This window comes from Carlito syrichta, unplaced genomic scaffold (genome assembly GCF_000164805.1).
Source record: "Carlito syrichta isolate Samal-C Ts95f unplaced genomic scaffold, Tarsius_syrichta-2.0.1 Scaffold309933, whole genome shotgun sequence".
In the NCBI taxonomy this organism is placed as follows: domain Eukaryota; kingdom Metazoa; phylum Chordata; class Mammalia; order Primates; family Tarsiidae; genus Carlito; species Carlito syrichta.
The window spans coordinates 804896-827498 of NW_007254029.1; the positions used below are offsets into that span (position 1 = coordinate 804896).

At 33.7% G+C, this 22603-nt stretch overlaps 1 protein-coding gene across 1 annotated transcript in view; it reads left to right on the plus strand.

The window, feature by feature from the left end:
• The window catches only part of LOC103270773 (adhesion G protein-coupled receptor L3), a gene marked incomplete at its 3' end in the record, with an annotated part of 680895 nt that overhangs the window by 444050 nt on the left and 214242 nt on the right, over positions 1-22603 (plus strand). The window contains exon 6 of the mRNA XM_008068295.2: positions 15299-15408. Coding sequence (XP_008066486.2) covers positions 15299-15408 — 110 coding nt within the window. The remainder of the gene's footprint in view (positions 1-15298; positions 15409-22603) is intronic.

Here is a 22603-nt window from a genome sequence, read left to right on the forward strand (position 1 = left end):
TATCACATGTTCTCACTCATATAGTGGACTTTGAACATCCAATGTAATACTATAAGAAAATGACTGACAGTAGTGGGAAATTATGGGAGGGAGGGAGATGGGATTAATGGTAGTAAATATCTGTCTGGGGATGGGGAAACACCTCTTATCAACAAGGGTGCCCGAATGAAACGTATTTGTATACCTAACCCTTAACTGTACCCCACAATATCATAATAAAAAATATTGATTATAAAAAAATTTTTTTTCACATTTCAAACATGATCAGCAGGCTGACCTTTGCTCATTTTGTATATTTATATGCATATAATCTGTTGTGAATAAACAGCATCAATCTATTTAAAGATATTAAAGGTATAATGACCTCTTCCATTATTGACGTTTTTAATGAAAAATAATAAAACTGTACTACTACCATTCCTAGAGTAGAATTCTACTTTTTTTTAAAATAAAAAGGAAACCACATATATATTTTTATCTTTAATTAACACATAATAATTATACATGTTTATGGGGTATAGTGTGTGTCAATACATGTATATACTGTGTAAAACTAAATTGGTATATTTAGCATATCCATCAACTCATACATTTATCATTTCTTTGAGAGCATTGAAAATCTTCTCTTCTATTTTGAAAGACACAATAAAATATTATTTTCCATTGTCACCCTACTGGGCAATAAGATACCAGAACTTATTCCTCTTATCTAACTATGACTTTGTACCATCGATTGACTTCCTTCCATCCCCTTCTCTTCTTTCTATCTTTCCAAGCCTCTGGTAACCATTATTCTACTCTCTACTCCTATGAGAGTAACCTTTATTTCATTTTCTTTGGATATATACCTAGCAGTGGGATTGCTGGATCATATGGTGAGATTATATATATTTTTCTTTTTCTTTTCTTTTCTTTTTTTAGAAAGCAGGATTTTTTGAGAGGACAGAAAAGCTACCAGAGTGGGAGGGAATCAGAGGGGGTTGCCCGAGACTATGTTTTTTAAAAGATTGTCACTGCCTTACCTCAGAGCATTTCCTAAGTGACACAATATATGTGAATAATGAAGACTCGGTATTCATACAAGTATTTTGATTTTTATTGTGTTATTGTAACAGTGATATAAATTTCATATTATATTAAATGTGAGATATTTTTCATTAGAGAGGGGAACTTGAGGGAATGGTATGTCATATACTGCTGTCAGCCTACCAAAAACTCATCCTCTAACTCCTATTCTCTTCCTCCTTGGTAGCAAAACACTGATTTGTTCACTCTTCTGTAAGTGAACAGGTCCTTAAGAGGAGACTGGGTGACTGTCTGGTCCTAACATGGTGAACTTTCACTGGGCAAAACCAGTCATGTGAAGCCATTCCCCTGGTGTGATTATGAAGGCATAGGTATAATGACATGAGATAGACATTGACTCATGCAGCCAGTGTTCCCTCAGGGGTAGTCTGCCGAGTGGCTTATGTGTACAACATCTTCACTCTTAAAACTGGATGCAATACTTAACTTTTTTCTGATACTTTATGTTATCATCTCTAAGTAACACTTCGTAATAAAGTAACTTTAAGATCAGAAGACAAAATTCAAGAAAATTTCATAGAATCCAATCCATGGGCATGACTCTTTGTTAAATCTCTGAATTAAACAACTTGGAAGTAACTTACCTACAATTTTTAGCATGTGAAATGATAACAATTCTTATTTTTAAGCCACCTTTGTTTGTTGTTTGTTATAGCCTAAGGCATTCTGGTATAAATAGAAATAGCATCACATTTCTCTCCTATATATTGCTTCCCAGTGATGCAGGTAGGATATAGGATTGAGATTTGTCTTTCTCTGAGGTCATGACTGGACTTAATACGTCGGAGTGAGCCTAACTAGCTCAGTACAAGTGAGAGAGAAAATATTGAAGGAGAAGAAGAAGGGGTCATGAGAATTACTGGTTTTAAGTTGCTGGCATTTGTGGGGTTTGTTTCATGGTTTGTTATGCTGTGCCATGTTTGTTACATTATCCTTATAAAGTATGAAAACAATTAAGATTATTTTTATGTCATATAGAAAACTGACTACTGAACTCTTCAAAAATCTATGTTTGATGACAGAGTTAGATACAAAATTTAATTTCCCTCTGCTGTGTATTCCTGCTTTGAAAAAACCAAAATTAATAAAGGCCAAGGACACATGCACACACATGGACATACACATACCATTGTTCTTGCTTTTGTTTGGCACTTTATTAAAAACAAGAACAAGTAAGCCAAAGGCATTTTTTTCTAGTTCATCTTATGTTTTTCTTTTACTGGCTTTCATCTTAGTTCAGTATCCAATATTAGTAAAATTCTCTAATCTTGTTGATTCTCATTCTCAAGACTTGATACAGTATCTTTTTGTTTTTCTCATTTACAAGTCATTTGACTTGGATATATCACATATTGACAAGAAGAAAGTCTTAACTAAATGATTCAGTATGACATTCTCGTCTCAGTCAAGTCATGCAGATAGTACATTTTTGTAGCTCAGAAGAGAATGCCTTGCAGCACTCTCATGAAGTATAATGAATTAAGTCTGTCTCTGACAAAGAGAAAAGAGAGGAATAACATAAGAAGTCTTATACAATAAATTCAGATATTAATTCCTAACTTACAGTGAAGTGGACGTTGTCTCCATTGAAGAAAAATACATGCTTGCAAAATATATATCTCAATATATTTTATGTGCGACATATAAGGAGCATGCAAATATTGCTTCTTTATATTTAGGAAAAAATGAACAACACCTCTATTTGCTCTACTTCCAGATAATAAATTCAGGCACACACTGAGATTTATTTGGTTAACCATACATGCAAGTAAAGAATGTTCAGCTTTGAAACACTGCCACAAGTAGACTGTAATAAGCTAATACAGATGCAACTCCAGTTATTGTTAAATGCAAACTTTTTCATGATTCAATCCAGTATTCACCTACTGAAAGACTACAACTGGTGCAGAACCTAGGACTGAAATGCCTTTCCAAATAGTGTATTTGAACTTGTTAATTTAAAAAAACACCTTTTCATTTATTCTGGATGCCTATTTCTATGAATTTTACTGTGACCGACAAAATTGATCATTTTATTTTTGAAACAGGCTTTGTGAATAGTCTATGGATGTTGACTGATGATTATGATAATCTGTTCTGTTAAATTTTGCCCAGGGATGTGTGGAATATTTGGAAATCGGACTTCCTTGCAAGGTTACCACATTTTCAAACATAGTTGTGTGTTTTCAGAATATTTTTGTCAATTTAATAAATTCCAGGAAAAAACCTTTAAGGTTCATAAATTTATAATATACATTATAGCAAGAAAATCTGAAGGGGTTTTTATTTGTTAAATTGCCACTGACAAATTTTGGAGCATGGGTAAATAAGATCTTGTAGTACAGTATAATTTGTATTTAAATTGTATTTGTCAAAATAAAATTATTTATTTCAGTCTATCAACATGAGATATTCACTTTTCATTTGTTTCCAGAAAGATATCGTAATACTGAAATGCAAATTTAACATAATATTAACCAATGGATTTTTAAATAATTTCTCAATGTTTTATATGTCACATTTTATGAGGCTTTTATACATCCAAATTGAAAATACATTCCAATTTCTGTGAAATGCCTAAAATTTACCTTGATTGGTGAGTTAAATGTAGCTCAATTTCCCAAATATATAGCAATAATAATATAGCAATAGCTTTGTGTACTGAGAATTCCATTGTGATCAAAGCAAAATAAACATATTATATATTTTAGTAGATTAAACTCAAAGAATTTACTTATACTGGATGAAAACATATATAAATGGAAGCCTGCACCTCCTTTAATAAATATAATCGCTCATTGTGCGGGCAATAAACATTTTGGCTGTGATTCATGGTGATGTCATACATCTTACTATGTCAGACGTAAGGTGACCACCCCCCGCCAGGAGGCACCGTTTTCATATGCCATTTTACTTAAGCACTAGTAGGCTAAATAATACCACTGCCATCCCCATAGTATTGACAACCTCACCTCCACAACCTGTGAATGTTACCTTGAATTGGGTCAAGGGATTTTCACATGTGATGAAGTTATGATTCCTGAGACAGGCAGATTATTTTGGCTTATCAAGGTGGGCTCCAAATCTAATCACAAAGGTCTTATTATAAGGAGCATAGGAAGATCAGAAGAGGAAGGTCCTGATGTGACCTCAGAAGTATGGAAGAAAAGGTGCTGTGTTGTGAGGTCACAGGCCAGGAAATGACCAAGCGGCCTTTAGAGTCTAGAAAAAAGGAAACAGATCCTCCTCAGAGCCTCCATATAGAAGAAACGCTGCCAACACTTTGGATTTTAGCCAGATTCAATTTTGACTTCTGACCATTCGAACTAGTAAGAGACAAAATTTGCTTTAAGTCTTTAAATTTTTGGTAATTTGTTGTAGAAGCACACGAAAGCGAATACAATATCCTAGTTTCTATACTCTTCCTTTCTCATCACTTTGGTCATGTTTTTTCACTTGCCTGTGTCAAATTATATTTCTCTAATGGAAAGGAATGTTTGTAAGATAACATATAAAACCATATAGAAAATGAAAGAATCGCTTTGCGAATCATATGACTTCATTTACGTACTATGACACATTATCCTCTGGAAGATCCTATAATACCTTTAGTTTATGATTTAGAATGAATTTTTTTTTCCCAAAATAAAATGCCAAATTAGGAACCCGGTTACCTTTGCTACTCTTCTTAAATTGTCACTTAATTGTAAGTGAGCTGGGCTCGGTGGCTCAGCCTGTAATCCCGCGCCTTTGGGAAGCTGAGGTGAGTGGATTGCCTGAGCCCACGGGTTCGAGACCCGCCTGGGCAGCGAGACCTCGTCTCTACAATAAATCAAAAAATCAGCCGGGCGTGGTAGCGCACGCCTGTAGTTCTGGCTACTTGGAAGGCTGAGGTGGAAGGATCGCCGGAGCCCAGCAGGTCGAGGCTGCGGTGGGAGCGGCCACTGCACTCCAGTCTGGGCGACAGAGTGAGACTCCAACTCAAAAAAAAAAAGTTTTAATGAAGACTTGACTTTTTATTCTTAAATCATTTACTTATTATTTGAAATCTAGATGATTTGTTTGTAACCTGTATGTTCATTTTCCACCACTTGATAGTTGCCTTATCTTTTTGGGTCTTCTAAATCCAAAATAAGTGCCCTATTAACTGGTCTCAGAGTGACAGGCAATAAAAAATAAATAAACCAATATCTTTTTTGTATATTTTTTATTTTAAAGTTGTGGGGTACAGTTAAGGATTAGGTATACAAATATTCATTGTGCAGGTACCCTTGTTGATGAGGTGTGCCCACCTTTCCCCAGACAGATATTGGTTACCGTTAATCTCTTGAAGAAGGGGGAAAAAAAGTTGTTCTGTTGATTGACATTGAACAAAATACTGTTGATATCCATGCATTAATTTACATTTTCTTCTATTGCCACATTCTATCCTGAGAACTAAAAACTCATAGTTACCCTGGTTATGTAAACCATTTAAAGATTTTAAACATTAATATAATATGATGGTGGCTTTTAAAATTTTTTGTCATATCTTTAAAACTTTTTTCTCTTAAAGAATAGTGCCTTATTCCTAATGAATCAAAAACAAATTTGTCATATGTTAAATGCTGTGAACTTCTTGGGTGCACCAGGTGGGTGTGTGTTTTTCATCACACATGCTTTTGCTTAAATGTTGTTTAATAAGTGTTAATGGAAATTTATATGACCAATTTTGCTAATAAAAAGACACAAGGAACCTTTTTTTATTTTATTTTTTTATTTTAAAGATGTGGGGTACAATTTAGGATTAGGTATATAAATGTTCATTGTGCAGGTACCCTTGTTTATGAGAAGTGTCCCCCACCCCCTGACAGTTTCCCACTACTGCCAATCACTTTTTTATAATATTATGATAGTTGTTCAAGGTCTGCTTATGATTGAGAACATGTAGTGCTCAGTTCTTTGTTTCTGTGATAGATCACTCTATATTATAGACTCTAAGTCCATCCAAGTCACTGTGAAGTCCATAATTTTGTCCTTTTTATGGCTGTGTAATATTTCATCTTGTATATGTACCACATTTTTGTTTTTTATCCAGTTCTATTTCGAAGGTCAGTATGGTTAGGGAACCCTTAAAACAACAACCACAACAACAAAAACACTATCCTATTTTGTCTTCAAAACATTATTGCTTTTCATTGGAGTTTTGTACATGACTGAAGCATCATTAGAAAAGTTCCTTTAACACTCCCAGGAATAGCTTGTTTGTACACACTGGCTTTAAAGTGTAATAAGAATATGTGATTGGAGGGTTTATTAATGGAGAACTGTAGATTCCATTCTCAGTATGTAAATACTGCAATATTTTACTTAAATTAATATTATTATTTTAGAGTAGACGATATAGTTTATTTAGAAATTAAATTAGAGAGAGAAAAAGAAAGAGGTGATTCACCTCCCCAAGGTAGAGGAGGGGGTCAAAGCTTAAGAAAACATGGCCTGGCCATAGCTCAAAGAGCACACGGCCACACTACAGCCTAGCAAGGAAATGACCTGCTTAAATTATTTTAATGGTATCATTTTAGGTCATTAGTGCTGTGGAGTCAGCAAATACCACCATTATATGTCTATTATGTGAGAAATTTTTTAAAATTCAGTTGTTAAATATTTGTATATATTTTGTTCATAAATATGTTGTAATCAAACATGAGATAATAGGCTACCAAATTTTATCTGGCTAATGAAAGTGAAATCAGCACCAGTTTATTGGATTTAGCAGAAAAATAAGAAGCTGATTATTTTATGGGTAATAAAAATGTTTCTGAATAGTTGATAAACATTAAACCCAGCACTATCATTTTTATTTGCTGCAGTATTTCATGGCAAATAAAGGATATTTTTAACCCAGAAATGACTTTTTTATTGTCACACTTAGCTAATTTTGGCTCTACACTGAATGAACTATATTGGAATGAATAAACAAGCAGTAAATGATTTTGTATCCTATTGCACATTCTGTGATTAGGGAACATGTGTTATGTTCTATGGCAGCCATTATATGACTTAAAATATTAAACAATATTAAACAACATTAAAACAATATTAAACTTAAAATATTAAACAATTTAAAAATTAGTGCTAATAACTAATACAATTCAACATACTAACATTTATTAAATACGCTTGATCAGTAGCTGGCAGTTATATATAAGTTGAAAGTTTATATGTGGGTTGAATTAGAATTGCATGTTGTTTTTTAATTTTGGAAAAGTCTGTGTATAAGTAGTATATATCATACTATTTACTTCCTCTACCTTTGACTTACAAATTGATCTTTCCAATTGCTATATTTCAAGTTCGATTCCAAGGGCTTGGTTATGTAATGATCATTTAAATTCAGAGCCTCTTCAGAATACATGATGCACACCATAACTGAATGAATCCTGGGATACTCAGATATTTCACAGCTGGTCTTTTTTTCATCAGATCATCACAGTATTCTTCAGAACCTATCAGATCAGAGTAAATTAAATCAGGGTCCCAGAGTGACCATAGAATGTATGACTCACTGTCTTGCGAGACAATAGTGTCATGGTTTGCAGGTCACAGTTCTGGATCCCAATGACTGTCATTTGATTACTGAGAGTCCAAAAAGTCATTGAATGTATTCACCCCAATTCCCTCTTCTGTGAAATTGAGGATATCAGTACTCACCTGAAAAAGAAGTGACAAATAGGTTTGTAAATATTGTCTCCTATTTTGTAGGTTGTCTCTTGACTTGACTTGTTTTATTTGCTGTGCAGAAGCTTTTTAGATGCAATTCGATTTATTTGTGTTTTGGGAAACATTTTTTTTTAATGCCCAGATCATGGTCAAGAAGTTTTTTTAACCTATGTTTTCTTCTAGCAGTTTTATGGTTTTAGGTTTATATTTAAGTATTTAGTCTATTTAGTTGATTTCGTTTATTTTTGTACATGGTGTGAGATAAGGACACAATTTCATTCTTCTGTATGTGGATATCTAGTTTTCTCAATGCCATTTATTGAAGAGACTGTCCTTTTCCCATCGTGTGTTCTTGGTATCTTTGTTGAAGAGTAATTGACAATAAAAGTATGGTTTTAATTCTTGGCTCTATTTTTTACCATTGGTCTACATTTTTTAAGGGTTAATATCCAAAATATATATGGAATTCAGTAAGAAATGGAGTAAACCAATTAAAAATGTAATCAGGGTACCTGCAATGAAAAATGATAAATATTTCTGGAAAGAAGACAAATGTACAACAGATACATGAAAATGTTCCCAACTTCACTAATCATCAGGGAATTGTGAATCAAAACCCACAATGAGATACCACTTCACACTTGTCAGGAAAGCAAAGGATAAGTGTTGGTGAGAATGTGGAGAAAATAAAACCCTCATACGCTGTTGATGGGAATATAAATAGGTATAGCCATTATGGAAAACAGTATGTACGTTCTTCAAAAAAATTAAAAATGGCACTAATATATGATTCAACAATCTCACTTCTAGATATATATATATCAAGGAAATGAAATCAGTATTTTAGAGATATCTGTATTCCTGTCAAGATCCTGGAATTGACATATCTAAGTGTCCATCAATAGATGAGTGAATGAAGGCAATATATAATGGAATATTATTCAGCTTTTAAAAAGAAAGATGCTTTTCATTTGTGATAACATGTATGAACCTGTGGGATATCATACCAAATGATGTAACTCAGAGAAAGACAAATGCTATGTTATCTCTCTTATATGTGGAATCTAAGAAAAAAAATATTGAAGCAGAGAGTAGAATGGTTGTTGCCAGGAGCTGGGAAGTTGGAAAAATTTAGAGATGTTGGTCAAAGGGGCAACGTTTCAGTTAATGACAAATAAGTAAATTCTGGAGACCTAATGTACAGCATAGTAACCGTATTTTACAATACTGTATTATATACTTGAAAACTGCTGAGACAGTAGTTCTTAAATTCCATCACACACAGCACATAAAAAACTGTGAGATGAAGGATGTGTTAATTAGCTCAATTGTGGTAATAACCATTTCACAATGTATAGATATATCAAAACATCACGTTGTGTACCCTAAATATACACAATTTTTATTGATCAATCATGCTTCAATAAAGCTGAAAAAGTAAAGTAAGTAAATTAAAGTTTTTCTAGCAAGAAAAGAAGTAACCCCTTCCAAATAAATAATTACAAATAGGATGTGGGCTTTCTAAGTTTGAAGGATTACACAGATGTATCACATTGTTAATATGTATCTGGGAGTCATCATAGAGTATCACATGGAGAGTAGTTGGCATACAGCAAATGACTTGGCTTATCATTGGATTTGCTTGTTTTTTGTTTATTTTTAGTATAGATATGTTTCTTATTTTTAAAAATATTTCTTTTTCTTTTCTTTCTTTCTTTCCTTCTTTCCTTTTCTTTTTTTGAATCAGGGATCTCTGTCACATAGGTGGGAGTGCAGGGGCACCATCTCGATTCACCATAGCCCTGACCTCCTGGGCTCTAATGATCCTCAGCCTCCTAAGTAAATGGAACTATAGGCATGTGCCATCATGTCTAGCCAATTTTTTGATTTTTATAGAGATGAGGTCTCAAACCCCCGAGCTTAAGCCATCCTTTCACCTTGGCCTCCCAAAATGCTGAAATTACAGATGTGAGCCACCATCCCTGGCCTGCTTTCTCCTGTTTCTATTCAATCATATAATTTTTTTTTTCTTTTTTGGTGTACCACTCCTATGTTGTACAGTTCTGTAACATAGACTGTCTGCCAATAATATAATATTATTATTCTATCCTGAAAAAATGACTAAAGTTGATGATGATGATAACAACAAATAAAAAGTATACTTTGTGCATATTTAGGATACTTTTAGTTTTTCTAATACATTTTTACAGTAAGAATATCAACTCTGTGAGGTAACTAAATAACTGTCCTCATGTTATGTATGTGATAATTGAAATTCCAGTCGGGCTCGGTGGCTCAGTCTGTAATCCTGTGCCTTGGGAGGCTGAGGTGAGTGGATTGCCTGAGCCCGCAGGTTCGAGACCCGCCTGGGCAACTTGGTGAGACCACATCTCTACAATAAATCAAAAAATTAGCCAGGCGTGGTAGCATGCGCCTGTAGTTCCAGCTACTTGGAAGGCTGAGGCGGAAGGATTGCCGGAGCCCAGCAGGTCGAGGCTGCGGGGGCCGGGAGTGGCCACTGCACTCCAGTCTGGGCGGCAGAGTGAGACTCGAACTCAAAAAAAAAAAAAAACAAGATTGAAATTCCAAGAGTTTTCTTGAAGAATTCTATCTTGTATTTGTCTGTCATCTGCTTATATTTTATTTGAAAATTGTCTATTATTGTTGTACAGATTGTTTTTGCCTGAAGTTTCTGATGAAAACATACTAAAAATCTTATCTTTTTTGTAGAATGATTTGATTTCCTCCGGGCATTTGCTCAGAAGGTGGATTGCTGGGTGGTACGGAAGGTCGATTTTTAGATCTTTTAGAAATTGCCACACTGTTTTCCACAGAGATTGTACTAATTTACACTCCCGCCAACAGTGTATAAGTGTTCCGTTTTCTTCGCATCCTCTCTAACATCTGTTGTTTTTTGAGTTATTAATGATGACCATCCTGACTGGAATTAGGTGGTATCTCAGTGTGATTTTGATTTGTATTTCTCTGATGATTAGTGAGGCTGAGCATTTTTTCATGTATCTGTTGCTGTTCATATGTTTTCTTTCGAGAAGTGTCTATTCATGTCTCTTGCACACTTTTTAACAGAGCTGTTTGTTTTTTTTCCTTTCGGCACATTTGAGTTCCTTGTAAATACTGGATGTTAGGCCTTTGTCAGATATACAGTTGGCAAGTACTTTTTTCTCATTTGGTGGGCTGTCTCCCTACTCTCTTGATGGTTTCTTTTGCTTTGCAGAAGTTTTTCAGTTTGATGTAGTCCCGCTTGTCTATCTTATTTCTTATGGTATGGGTTTTTGGGGTTTTGATCAGGAATTGGTTGCCTATTCCAATGTCTGAACTCAAATCATTCTACAAAAAGATAACCTGTGCATGCATGTTTATTGCAACACTGTTCACAATAGCAAAAACATGGAACCAACCATGCTGCCCATCGAAAGTGGACTGGATTTTAAAAATGTGGTATATATACATGATGTTATATTACATAGCCATAAATAAGAACAAAATGATGGACTTCACAATAACTTGGATGGATTCAGAGTCTGTCATACTCAGTGATTATAGAGACAAAGAACTGAGTACCACATGTTCTCACTCATAAATGGACCCTGAACATTTAACATAATGCTACAAGAAAGGGATTGGCAGTAGGGGGACACTGCCAGGAAAGGAAGAAAAGGGAGGGACACATAACATCAATAAGGGTAACTGATCCTAAATCAGGCAAAGTGAGAACTAATGGGAGGCCTAAACTTCACCTGTATATTGCTCACTTATGTACCTAATCCTGAAATGTACCCTACTGTTTTAAAATAAACTAATAAAAAAAGAAAGAAAATCTTATCACTGTAAGTAATCTCTTCAACTTTCATAAACTTACAATGTTTTCACTGTATTTGTGAATTATGTTGCTTATAGTTTTGTTGGAATATTTTCTCATCCTTTTTTGTGCATTTAAAAATATCTTTAATATCAATTATGAGGCATAGTGAAAACCATTTTATTTTTTATATTTATATTAAAATACATTATGAAACATTGGGTTAAAGCATTTGAGAACTTTTTTACCTCACGGTTTTCATCAATAATATGAAATTTATCTTTTGAAAATCTTGAAATTTTAAAAGTAGTCTTTGTGGAGTAAATTGTTCTAAAATCTTTAATCAAATCTTAGAGTTAATTTCATTTTGACTCACAGTAACTAAAGTCACTTTAAAGAAAAGTCAAGAAGATAGAACCATTAAACTCCTGTTTCAAAATTAGCTAATCATTAAACAGTCTGTATTATAATGTTTCTTACCAGAGTTTGAATCTACTCTTCCCAAAATCTTAATTTAGAAGAGGATCTGATGTAGACATAGAAATAGAATAGTTAATTATTTTGAAAAATGAACATTATAAACTGCTGCTGTTTTATAGAAAACAATGATAGTTACTATAAATGTATAATTGACTTGACAATTTTTATTTTATATGCCACAGTAACATACACTATCTAATTAATTAGAAGACTTTCTTACCATCTTCACTTAATGTTAAGATAGTTGGAGACAACCCCTTTGGGTCCCCTCTCACTATGGGAAATTTTTCTGTCCTCTCAATAAATCCTGCTTTCAAAAAAATAAAAAAAAAGATATTTGGGACTGGGCTTGGAATATCAGCTTGTAATCCCAGCACTTTGGGAGGCTGAGGTGAGTGGATTTCCCAAGCCCAAGAGTTCAAGACCAGTCTGGGCAATTTGGCGAGACCTTGTCTCTACAATAAATCAAAAATTAGATGGAGTTGGAAGCCCGTGCCTGTAGTTCTGGCTACTTGGAAGGCTGAGGTGGTAGGGTCACCGGAGCCCAGTAGGTTGACTCTGGGGTGGCCATGAGTGTGCCATTGCACACCAGCCTGGGAAACGGCGTGAGACTCCAACTCAAAAATATATATATTTGGAACTCACAGTGATGACAAATATTTACAACAGATAGTCACTTTTCAAATTCTCTTACATATAAACAAGTATTATAGCTTAAATAATACATAATATAGCCGGGTTCAGTGGCTCAGCCTGTAATCCCACACCTTTGGGAGGCTGAGGTGAGTAGATTGCCTGAGCCCACGGGTTCGAGACCCTCCTGGGCAGCGAGACCTCATCTCTACAATAAATAAAAAAATCAGCCCGGCGTGGTAGCACATGCCTGTAATTCCGGCTACTCGGAAGGTTGAGGCGGAAGGATTGTTGGAGCCCAGCAGGCGAGGCTGCGGTGGCGGGGAGCAGCCACTGCACTCCAGTCTGGGCCACCAAGTGAGACTCCAACTAAAATAATAATAATAATAATACATAATATGTAAATTGGTTGGTGCACTTTTAGATAGACAGATAGATGTGTATTGTGCCCAACGTATAATTTTAAATATAATCTATATAAACATAACCATTTGAAATCCTCCTTGATTCAAGACAACTTTCTGTGCAACAAATACTTCCATAATTGCAAAATTTAACCTTTATGCTCTACTCATAAATGAGTAAGGCGACCTGCTGATATCTTATACTGATTATTTAAATAAAAGATTTGCAACTGTATGTTTATACAAAACTACAAGTGTAGACATTGTTTCTAAGTGGATCTTATTATTAGAGCTGTAGTAATAGGGAATAAAATGAAAATAAACCCAGAAAGAAAACAGTGTAGTGTGTGTGTGTGTGTGTGTGTGTGTGTGTGTGTGTGTGTGATGACTGGGTATCAGGATTAATATTACATTTACATATCATTTACATTTTATTAAATTTCATCACCCTTTTGTTTTTCATTATTGTCACATTTGCATTTTTGATCATTACTAATTTTTATAAAAAATTCAGAATATAACCTTTTTCTGAGTTCTTATTGCTTCTCATTGTATGAGAAACCTAAGATTTTTGATGTGATGTAAAAATTGTATTCCTTTTACTTCTAAAAACATGTCATTTAACTTGGACAGTTTCTTCAAATTATTTTTGAAACAAGGAAGTATTTCTATTTTTTTTAAGTGTCAGTACACTAAAATAGCAAGACACCTATTTCAGTGCTTGTGTGAGGACAACCACATTTACATTAGTGGTATTATACAGTATTTTGACCATCATTATTTCTACATAAGAGAACTTCACTGCTTGTTGAACCCTCGGGATTTATTATTATGCTAAATTGTCTGATGAGTATGGCTTTTATTCGTCTTTCACTGGTAATACAGAATATATATTTCAGTATATGACATTCACTAATGAATTATATTTAATTTAGAAACTAAATAAAATCCTCATTAAGTCTGACAAATGCTAGCCTCAGGTAAACACAACATATTTCTACACCCGGTCAAAATGAATTCTGCTCTAGATGTTTCTCATGCTGCCAGTATCCTAGCATGTTTTCTGAGATAACATCAGAGAAGGAAACATCTCTTTAAGAAATTAACAGAAACATCTAGCCCTGAGGTATTATATTTCTCAAATGAATAAGCAAAAACATAAAACACAGGAGTTAATTAGAGTATCTCATCCTAGGTACTGCTACTTAGTGCCAACATTATAACTGGGATAAACCATTGGTTTTTACAGAAAAATTCACATAAGGATACATTTTTTAACAGGAAAAGCTACAGAAGGATACAATCTACATAAGGATACATTACATGTAGAGTTTCTGAGTAAAATTCACACTAATGAGGCCCCTGTGAACACAGATGTCTTTTTCAGAGTAAGAATTAATTTCATTATATATATTTTTCCTCATGAACAAGTCGGATCAGATCTGTTTAGCCTAATTGCCACAAAAGTGCCTAAGTTTGTATTTATGTCTTACTATTGGTAGTTGATTATTCTCTTTAGAAATGTAAAGTTTTTGTTTTTAATTATAGTATGTTGGCATTTGTGATCAGTAATTTGTGAGATTAGTGTCATTATTTGACTAAACACAAGGGAATCATTTCCTAAAATGATTTCAGTCCCTTAGTAATATTATTTTTAATTTATATGAAATAGATTAAATTATATTTTTAATATTTAAATACTAACTTTTTACTGATCTTTAAGTCTTGGATAAAGCTTTTCAAAACTGCTTTTCACTGCCTTTGAAATGAATGTCATCATAGTCAGTGAATTTACTTTACAACTGTTTAATTAAACTTTTCTTTTGTAATGGAGTGGTTCTTTCCCATCAAATAATTCATCTTACTTGTCTTCACATTGGCATTAGCATGCGAAACAGTTAGTTTGTTTCAGCAATATTTAAGTTTTAATTCAAAGTCATTCTGTATTTTAACCACATATTAAATTAGTTAATGTGAACAAGCTCAATGAATAGATTTTAATGTCTATTTTTTTAAAGTACACTACAGCTATTTTCTTTATAAGTCTAAAGCTCTAAATCACAAAAACCTTATTGAAATCTGTGTAGTAGGAACAAAATAAAATTAGCACTGATATGGATAATAACTTAACATGCATAAACTTACCCTTTCTTTTCCTTTCTTTTGACTTCAGATGCAATAACAGAACCCAGTGTGCAGTGGTGGCAGGTCCTGATGTTTTTCCAGATCCATGTCCAGGAACCTATAAATACCTTGAAGTGCAGTATGAATGTGTCCCTTACAGTATGTATATCATATACTTTTCTGTTAAGAAGAAAAGATGTTAAGCTGTGTTTTGCATGCATTGGCAAAATATTCTCTGTGAATACATGAAAGTAATCACTGAATCAGTTAATTTTTTAATGGGCTAATATTCATGTTTGAGGACCTTAGACCCTGCCCACCATTGGAAGAATTAGATGTTGCCTGCATAACCCTGCAGCATTTACTTTTGACTCTGTATTTCTGTACCTCTATACTTATTCTGACACCCTTTTCTTAATTAATGCATGGATGTAAAATATTAGGAAAAGTTTGAGGGAATGTTATGCCAATCCAACATTCCTCCAGGTCCAAGTAAATAAGAAATGAAAATGAATAATATGCTTGTACATAAAATGGTACAGAAATTGATCAATTTTGAATTTAATAGAAAAATTATATCTAAGCTTCATGTGCGAGCAACATTTTGAGAATTAGAAATGCATTCATCCAGAGGAAGCAAACTAGAAAGAAAATACAGTGATTACATGAACTAAGGTATTCTTCACACGCTAACTTTTACAGCCTCAAAAAGGTGTCTTTGCAACCTTTTTGTCAGATATGGTATATGCCAACAACACATTTTTTTCTTCAGGAATAATGAAGAATCAAACAATATAAAATGGAACATTTTTTGACTTTCCTACTCAAAGGAAGAGTCATCATCTAAAAAAAATTTTTTTTTTTATCTCACTAGTTATCTATTCATGAGATTTCTTAGCAAAAATCACTCAGGAAATGCTGTCTTCTTATAATAGAGATTCAGATCATCATAGAGATAGAAAACACCTGGGATCATAAACAAATCCCAGGTTCCAACTTCCTTTGATGTTTTATAAGACACAAAGTGTCTGGGGATCAGCGAGTTTACTATGTCAAGAGATAATTTCTAGGTTTGCCTCATTCATGCTTATTTAAAGAAGCACCACATTATTCATGAGCTGGAAGTGTACATGCTTCAGTGACAGAAATTTGGCCAGCAAGAAATGAATTGAAATTCAAAAGTAAAAATGAAAGCAATCAAGAGAAAAATTCAATTCACTTTATAGCGTGATTGATTAAAGAAAGTTTATCTAGTGAGGTTTTACAAGCGGATCTTCATTGTTATGAAAAAGCCTAAGAGCATACGTTTTTTGAAATCTCATTGAAGCTGAAATCTCATTTAGGTTATATTTCTTACATTGTTATCTCTACAGGCCCTTCAATGGAAATACAAAAGTCCTACTGATCATGTATTGTTCACTAGTGATACTGTATAAACTATAAAATAAAATTTGGAGACCATCTTGCAACTGGGACAATTACACCTGATCTGCACAATAAGATATTTGTGAAATATAAAAGAGTCCTGTTCTACAAAGGCATTTTATAAAAGCATACAATAAAGTGTACCTCATTTTTAAAGACAGTTTTAGGACACTTACATTCATAGTCTTTATTTTTATATTTTGAAACATGAAAGCTGAAGTGAAATGTCAGATGGTAGATTTTATCATAAATTTTCAAAATTAGAGAACTTCACATCAGTCTATTCAGTTTCCTGTATTTCTTTAGAATTTTTTTGAGGACAACGACTCCAAAATCGTCTACCAAACTCATTCTGAAATATCATCTACTTAAAACATCTTAATATAAATAAAACTTGCTCATACACTTTTGCAAAAAGGATTATGGTTTACCACAGATTTCCTTTTTCTCATACATTTTCAGAAATTGACAATTTGGCTCCCTAATGTCCTGTATTTAGAAGATTTTAGTAATCCTGAAAGCTTACTGACTGCCTTAGAAATATGCCTATTATAGTAAAATATTTATCTGATAATTTCATTAAAGTGCACTTGCTTGTCACTGCATATACATTTTAATTCATACAGTGTAGCACGATCATGTTTGTTTAGGTTATTTTTAGTATGTTTCATTAAAAGTGCAATGCAGACTTGAAATTCATTTAATAAATTTAACATTTTTTTAAAATGAAAAAAAATCCTTAAGTATAAATCATAAAATGAACTATAGTGACTCAGCTGAAAGGCAGATTGGTTTAGTAGAAAGACAACCAGAGATCAGGGAATATGGGTTTAGAATATGATCTGATTACTTAACAAAAAACTGAGTCCTTTAACTGAACATCACCTTGTAGACTTTCCCTGATCTAGTAATAAATCCTGACATGTCAACACTCAGCTACTTTTCTTTTCTTAAGCATAAAATGCATGATTCTTCCAATGCTGAAAAGTTTCACTTATTTCAAAGAACTATCATGTATTATTGTTGTTGTTGTTGCTATTATTATTAATTTCAATAGCTTTAGGGGAAGCAGTTTTTGGTTACATGATTGCGCTGTGCTGTGCAAAGAAGTCTGGGCTTTAAGTGTGCCCACCAATCCTACCTGTGCACATTGTACCCAACAGGTGATTTTCATCCTTCCCCCTCCTCCTCTCCTACCCTTCTGAGTCTCCAATGTCCATTATTCCATTCTCTATGCCTTTACAGATCCTTAGTAGAGCTTCCACTTCCAAGTGAGAATATGCAAGGTTTGGTTTCTCTTCCTGAGTTAAATTCACTTAGAGTGATGGTCTCCAGTTCCATCCAAGTTGCTGCGAAAGACATAATTTCATTCCTTTTGATGGCTGAATAGTATTCATAGTGTGTAGATATACCACATTAACATCTACTACATGCTATTTAAGAGAAAATGTTTATGTGTAATTGTCATAAGATCCTTCATGTTAGGTGAAAGTATCACCATTTCACTGAGAATGAGACTAAAGCTCAGTAGGTTAAGTAAATGTCCCAGGTAAAAATGTAGACTAGTTAGAGAATGGCAGAGACAAGATTTGAGACTGTGTCTAATACCCAGCTATATTTCTTTCCATAAAAGTACACATTTATACTTTTAAGTTATTAACCTTGCCCAATATTAGACTCTTGCATTTTTCACCAGTACAATCATGGCATGTAGTGAAAGCAGGTATTTCAAGGGCCCAGACCCTTTTTCTCAGTCCTTTATCTATTTATTTTTAAGCAGTGTGTGTTCTTGTTTTAGAGCAGCTGAAGAGCTGTGAACTTTTATTATCCCAAACACTTCGTGAAGCTTTATGAAATAACTAGTTTGTACCATGAAAATACTACCTACAATTTAGAATGAGGCTTTTAGTTAAGTAACAAGTTATTTTTAGTTACATGTGCTAGAGAAATCTTTGAGCTTAATGATACCTTTATGATTCTTGATAGAGGACCCCTATTGTATTAGTGTAAGACAAACTTTAGACTTAGAATATTAGTATTTGAAAATTTTCTTTTTTTCTCATTAAAACAATGTTTATAAAATAAACTGAATAAACAAACAATGGTAGTTTCTGTTTGTTATACAATTCAGTAATATCCGTTCCCATTTTACATTTTATACCACAAGCTTTAGTGTATATAGTAACATATTTAGTATTAATGAATGTTTTATTCTTAACATTGATATGTGGAAGAAATATTATTATTATTTTCTTTCACTGCACATACTCTATGTGTTTGTGTTTCCATGGCAATATTGATTGTTGTGATACTTTTTCATGGGAAAACACAGAAAAACAAAACTTTGTAGGAAAACATGTCAATAATAATGAAGCATGTTAGAGGTAATGTAGTCAAAAATTCGACATAGTTCATTGTGTCACATAAGAATAGCAAAACTAAAACCAAGGAAAGCGTGCAATAATTCTTGCACAGAATTTTAGAAGTACATAATTGGACAAAGAAGAAGAATCTTAGCCTGGATCAATCAAATAATATGACTTTTAAAGATGCCAACAGGAAAGAAGATCAGCAAAGTTAGTGATTGTAAATGAGTTCATGAGACTACCTTTTTTGAATATTTGTACTCATTTTTCAGAACCACTACATTTATATTTATTATTTTCTAAGTCTCAGCTTCTGACTCGGGTTCTGTATTTTCTTATTTGGGTACATAGAGACACTTTTTCTGACGAAATTTGGGACAGATGAATCAATACTTGTCTCTGTTCCTGTCACACCCCAGTTCCAGTGTGACTTTTATAGCCTTTGCGTTTTCTTTTGAGGTTTGATAGTCTTCCTTCGTGGATATTTTCTCCCCCAGGAAATACCCCAAATATTCAAGAGTTTAAACCTCAGCATTTACCAACACTCCATTTTGGTTCTATCTTCCTTCTTCTGGTCTCACCTCCCTCTCTTCTGACCTGCTTTGGGATCGAAATTGTGGCATGTAAAGCTGCTATCATTCAGCCAGGTTAGAGGAAGGACTGTTAGGTGAAAGCAATAAAACAACTAACCACCTATTTAGAGTATTTCTGGACAAAGAATCTTTGCTTTGTAGCCTGCTGACAAATTGTCTTTCTTCCAAGGCATAAAATTTCACGTACATTACACTCAAAAGATGCTTGCCTTCCCTCACAATTCAGCTTTTCTCTTCAGTTGCCACCCCCCCCATAAATACAGAGCACATGTTACTTATTCTAGCAATCTTCTCTCATGGTGGATTTTCTTAGGATAGTAAAGGGGGAAGTACACAATTTGGAGAGCTACTAGTCTTTAAGAATCAAGAGACTTTTGTGAGAGTGGAAGGGCAATCACTTTTAGCACAGTGGAGAATATAAAGTAATAAATTGTACAGGTTAATGGCAAACCAAGACAGTTTTGTATTTGTATAAAACACAAAATGCAAGCGGGACAGGAGATGAAGCCATAGAGCAGTGGTGTAGAAATCATCGACTTCCTTGTATGCTGTGATGCCTCTAGAATCTGGTATTATTACAGTGTGAAACATGAAGACCATGAACCGTTTCTGAATGTAATTAGCTATTATAATAATAAGAAATGTTTGAAAATCTGCAAATATCAACTTTGGCTAACTTGAGTTAAAACGAAGAAACACATTTTGTTGGCTAAATACAAAATATCAGTTCCAGAATCAAAGAGAAAAAAAAGGTGAAAAACCAAACCTCCAAATAAAAAAATAAGAGCCAATTATCTAGACTGTCCAGCCAATTATCTGGGCGGTCTCATAAGGACTCTGTGTCTGGATGGTCAGTTTCAAAAATATTCTGACTAATCTGATTCCTGTAATGACCTAGGCTGGAATATCCAGAGTGCATGAAATCCAGAAGTGAAGTGTTTTTCCAAGGGCTGGCAAAGAATCTATACGTGACCAGGAAGGATTAGACTCCCTTGTAGACTTTAGAACAAAGACTACAGGTTAATGGTGGTGGCCAGATTCAGCCTGCAGAGGAATCCTTTGGCCGCCCAAACACCCAAATGTAAATTCTAGAGCAACACTGGGCCTGCATTTATTTGGGCAACAATAGGCTAGCACTGAACTGGTGCTGCTCGCTTTGGATGGTTCTGTGCTTTTCTGTTAGCTGTTTTTAGCCCTCATAGTATTGTATTGTAAAGGTTCACTTTAATCTTCTAAAATGCCTCCTGGCTTCAGAAGATACTTAAATTTGCAACTGTTGCTCCAGAGTTTAGTTCTAATAGATGTAAAAGCACTCTAAATTGTTAGTATATTTTAAAATTTTCAAAACGTGGCAATAAGTTCTTGCACCAACAATAGTTCTATGAAATAAGTTTATTGGTGCCTACTATGGTTCAGTCATTGTGCTAAATACTATGGAGAAGGCAGTCTCATAGGTAAGGCAAATAATGAACACCTGAGCCAATACATGTAATAACTAAAGTTCACGATAAAAGACAAGAAGAAAATAAATACAGTTCTATGATAAAGAACATTGAAAGGGCTAGCTTCCATAAGGCCATTCTGAAGAGAGGATATTGGAAACCTGAAGAATGAGAGTGAGACAGGCAAAGGGCCTGGGAAAAACTTTCAAGGCAGAGAGAACAACAGTTGCAAAGATCTTAAGGTAGGGGAGAGGTCAGCCTGTTCTCACATCTGATAGAACCACAGTGTGACCGAAGTCCAGCTGAGATGAAGGCCAAGGACTTGGAGAGCTACTGACCAGCAATTAGTACTTTTGCTACTACTGATAATGAAGAGCAAATTTTAAGTTTCTAGAATTTATTGAGAGTCCAAATATGTGTGCAGAACACAATGGAATAAACTGACATTCTCTTTACAATGTGTACTGTAGAAAATATTATGTTATCCTAGAATAACGTGAAGATAAACTTACATCAAATAAACCAAACACCAGATGGTATCAACATCTAGAGAGGATTTATATAGACTTATAAGAAATTAATAATATGTAAATGTAAATTTAGATACTAATTAGTAAGGAAGCAAGATGAACTGAGAGTATTAAAAAATTAATTGGCTTTGAAGAGTTAGGAAAATGTTTGGTTTAAGAAGTAAAAATTTATGATAGACATAAATAAAACTTGGAGCAGTTAGCTTAACCGTGCTCATTTTGCTTTATTTGAAATAGTAAAATTATAGTACGTATGTACTTAAACTTAGTTCAAAGAAATGTTTATAGAATACTCAAATTGAATAGCATAAACATGTAGGGTTAAATTATTTTCTTTTTAAAAAATACTGCATATGGGAAGAGAAGTAGTAAAAATCATGTGAAGAGATTTGTTCCAGAGTGTGTGTTTGCTGCTGAAAAGATCTTATAGTAGAAATTATGTTGTGTGGGATCTCTGGAATATATTGTCAAGATAAAATATTTCTATATAATGTAAAATCAATTAAAATACAATGAATTGGCATTGTTATTTTTCTTCTATTCCAGTCATTAATCTTATGAAACTAGAAAATTTTAATCCATTGGTTTAGAAAACATTTCATTTATTCAAATGTCTATTTACTCATTAAAAAGTTTTATTTTGTTTTTAACTGATGCATAATTGTACATGTTTTGGAATACAGTATGATGTTTTGATACATATATACATTGTGTAATGATCCAATCAGGGAAATTAGCATATCCATCATTTCAGCATTTATTTGCTTATGGGGAAAATATTCAATATTCTCGTTTCTCAGTATTCAGCATTCTACTCAATATTTCTAGCTATTTTGATATATACATTAATTATTGTTAACTATAATCACTCTACTGTGCAGCAGCACACCAAAATTATTCCTCCTCTCTAATTGTAACTGTGTAGTTGTTGACACACCTCTGCTCATGCCTCCCTTCTCTTGATCCGCCTCAGTCTCTAGTAATCACTGTTCTCCTCT